At 57.5% G+C, this 3,570-nt stretch overlaps 1 protein-coding gene across 1 annotated transcript; it reads right to left on the minus strand.

Moving 5' to 3' along the window:
- Positions 1–223: 223 nt before the first annotated feature.
- Positions 224–2,523, minus strand: LOC121055028 (proline-rich receptor-like protein kinase PERK9). Its single transcript, XM_040526388.1, has one exon. The coding sequence runs from the start codon at positions 2,521–2,523 to the stop codon at positions 508–510; it is 2,016 nt and encodes a 671-aa protein (XP_040382322.1). The 3' UTR covers positions 224–507.
- Between the last annotated feature and the right edge of the window lie 1,047 nt (positions 2,524–3,570).

Consider the following 3,570-nt stretch of genomic DNA (forward strand, 5'->3'; position numbering starts at 1 on the left):
ATTGACATTGCTTAATCTTATCGGCAAGTTAGTGACTTTCTATTCTATGTCACTGAATATTCATGGATGAAACGTTCTCTTCAGGTTGAGAACTCCCTTTTTGATTCCATCTGTTTTTAGGTCTGGGCCAAATGAACCGTGTTGGAGAGTCCCAACTCTTTTCAAAACCAATTATGGACAAATTGTGACAATTATCAACCTCCATTTCTTTTGTCAGATGGACAACAGTCAACTAAAAATTCATTCATAAACATGTGCACCAGACTAAGTACACCGAAAATTCAGGTAGTTTTCATTAATTAAATTGGGGCATTGACTTTGATCTCAAGAACTCACTGATCACTTTCAAGCAGCGGTGAGAAGGAAGTAGTTGAGATTAGGATTTATACAAAATCATCCAACTTGTGGGTTTGATTTGATTCGACTTGCAAGCGAGCAGTGACATGTGGACGCCTCGCCTTTACTGCGATCGGGCCTACCTGCCAGGTGTTCGACAGCGGCACGAGCCTAACTGTCGTGCCGCGGCGCCGCGGGCACCACTTCGGTGTTCGCCGCGGACGACGACGTCGACGGAAGTGACGCCCGGTCCGGCGTGGCGGCGGATGATGATGTCGCCATCGTCGCCGACGATCGGTCGGCGTCGCCGTCGGCTCGAGCGGCGTAGTCAGCGAGCATGGCCTTGAGCTCCGCGAGCACCTCGCCCATGGCCGGGCGCTCGTGCTTGTAGGGGCGCACGCACCGGCACGCGAGCGCGAACACGGCGCGCACGGTGGGCCTGTCCCAGTCGGGGCCGAGGCGCTCGTCCACCATGGACTCCGCGGCGGCGGCGGCCTCGCCGCCGGCCTGGCCGACGGCCCAGTGCGCGGCGTGGACGATGGACTCGGCCCCGCCCGACGGCGTGGGCACGACGGCGCGCATCCCCGTGGCGAGCTCGAGCAGCACGACGCCGAAGCTGTAGACGTCGCCGGCCTCCGAGACGTGCCCCGCCGAGAAGCTCTCCGGGTCGACGTACCCGCGCGTGCCGCGCACCTCCGTCGACACGTGCGTCCCGCCCTCCGGCATGATCCGCGACACCCCGAAGTCCGACAGCTTCGCCGTGCCGGACTCCGACAGCAGCACGTTGGTCGGCTTCACGTCGCGGTGCACCACGGCGCCCTCGCGGAAGCCGTGCAGGTAGGCGAGCCCCTGCGCCACGTCCGCCGCCACCTGCAGCCGCCGCAGCCACGGCAGCTCCCCCTGGAACAGCGCGCGCCACAGGTTGCCGCCGGCGAGGTACTCGTACACCAGCGCGTGGTGGCCGCCGCGGCCGCCGAGGCAGTAGCCCACCAGCGTCGTCAGGTTCCGGTGCCGCAGCTTGGCGAGCACGGCCACCTCCGCGTAGAACTCCGCCACCTTCTTGGACCTGTATATCTTCTTGATGGCCACGCGCTGCCCCGACGGGAGCCGCCCGAGGTACACCTTGCCGGCGCCGCCGCTGCCGAGCAGCAGCTTCTCGTCGTACCCGTTGGTCGCCTGCTTCAACTCCGACTTGGTGAAGATGTACAGGCCCTCCCGTGGCAGAGGTGGCACTGACGCCACCGACTCGTCGTCGCTTTCGCCCTCGCCGTCCCCTGCCATCGCCGTCCTACGCCGGCGACGAATTGTTACAATGGCCATCGCGACGGAGGCGACTGCCACGACGGACACGACGACCGCTGACGCCGAGCCGACGGCGATGGCGACGGTATTCTTTCTCGAGGAGACGGAGCTGGGCAGACGAGGCGACTGGGTCGCCACGGTGGCCGTCGGTGGCGGTGGCGAGGGGACGAGGTCGCTGGTGCCGAGGCTGTTGACGTTCTCGAGCACCTGGAGCATGCAGAGAGCGTAGGCGCGGAACCGCTCGAGCGGCGGCGGCGCGCGGGACCAGACGGCGACGGTGGCCGCCATCCCGCAGGGCACGAACTCCTTGGTGCCCGCGCTGGCCAGCATCTCGTAGGTGGTCGCGATCACCGCGCCGCGGCACGCGGCGCAGCCGGGGTCGTCCGGCCCGACGGGCGGCGCGCGCGCCACCCCGGGCGCGGCGCAGAGGCGCGTGGCGTTCGGCAGCGCGCGCGGCGCCATGGCCCTCACGTCGGCGAGGGCGGCGAGCTGGCACGGGCGCGAGCCCGCGGCGAGCTTGCCCGGGTCGCCGGTGAGGTCGCACGAGCCGTTGTTGGAGAGGAGCGACGGCGACACGAGCCCAAAGGTGACCAGCCTCGCGGCGAAGGCGTCGGAGCACGCGGCGGCGGGTTCCAGCGGGAGGAACGCGGCTCCCGTGCGGTTGGCATAGTCGGCGGCGGCAAAGATGTAGGCGGCGAACACGTACCAGCAGCAGCCGGTGGCGGCCTGCCCGGCCGTGGCGTTGGCGTAGCACTCGCGCGGGATCATCTGCGTCGCCGTGGCGAGGTCGTAGGGGCATGCCGTGGGGCCCCACGCCGGCGCCGCCGCGGCGTGCGGTGGCGCGAGCACGAGGAGGAGGAGGAGGGAGACGGCGAGGCGGAGCATCTCGGTGTCGGGGGTGGGGGACTGGGGGGTGACCTGAGGCGAGCGAGCGGCATCGATAAATGCGAGCGGGTGGGAGCGTTTAAAAAAAAAGAATTATGGTGGGCCCCGCATGTAGTTTGACGATTTGACCCTTGGAGTGTTGTGGCTAGTGTGCAGGTTTTCATTTTTGCGAGGTCAAATTTAATTTCTTAGTGATAACTATAAAACCTGGAAAATTGTGGATTTCAATTATTGAAAGACCAGGTGTAATTTTTTTTAGAAAACATATGGGATTTCTTCTGTTAAAATTAACATGGTACGCACCAACTCAATATAATAGAATGAGCTATTGACGGCACGTACAGTTATGAAATATCGGGGAGACGGGAGATAAAACGTGAAACATGGGCGTTATGACTAAAGGAGAATTATGGAGAGGGTAATATCTTATAATATATAAAGAGAAGGAAAATTTTAATACCAGCCACCTCTAGAAACCTAAAATAGGGCTTTGCAGGGAGGATAGTTAATAACCGTTAGATCATGAATGTGGAGATTTTATAATTGATTTTAGGATTAATTGCGGGGGTTTTCCGTTAAATTCATTTTTAATTATATTTTTATAATTCATCACAAGACCTGTGAAACAGTTGTCCAAAATTACTTTCAGAAATTACCAATTTAAGATAAATTCCGTTGAATTATACTCCAAAGCACAACTAGCTCTAGCTGACCCATAAATCCCTTGTTTGGATCAATACTGCCTCACACAAACACATACTAGAATGAAACATTTTCAGAGTCAGTTTCTTTTATTATCTTAAAAATTTTATATATTTACAAGGAAAATCATGTTAGGTTATTTGACTAGGCAAGATCTGAATATTTTTTTGAAAGGAAGGCAAGATCTGAATATGGGTATATGGAAGAAAGATCCATGCTCAATGATGATCAGATCAAGAATATATATGTTACAACCTGAAAACCTTAAAGTAGTCAAGATTTGGGATAAAGAAATTGCAAATTCTGATCATGACCAAGATTTCAGTGGATTATTCAACTCAAGCA

The sequence above is a fragment of the Oryza brachyantha genome, chromosome 7, assembly GCF_000231095.2.
Source record: "Oryza brachyantha chromosome 7, ObraRS2, whole genome shotgun sequence".
NCBI lineage: Eukaryota > Viridiplantae > Streptophyta > Magnoliopsida > Poales > Poaceae > Oryza > Oryza brachyantha.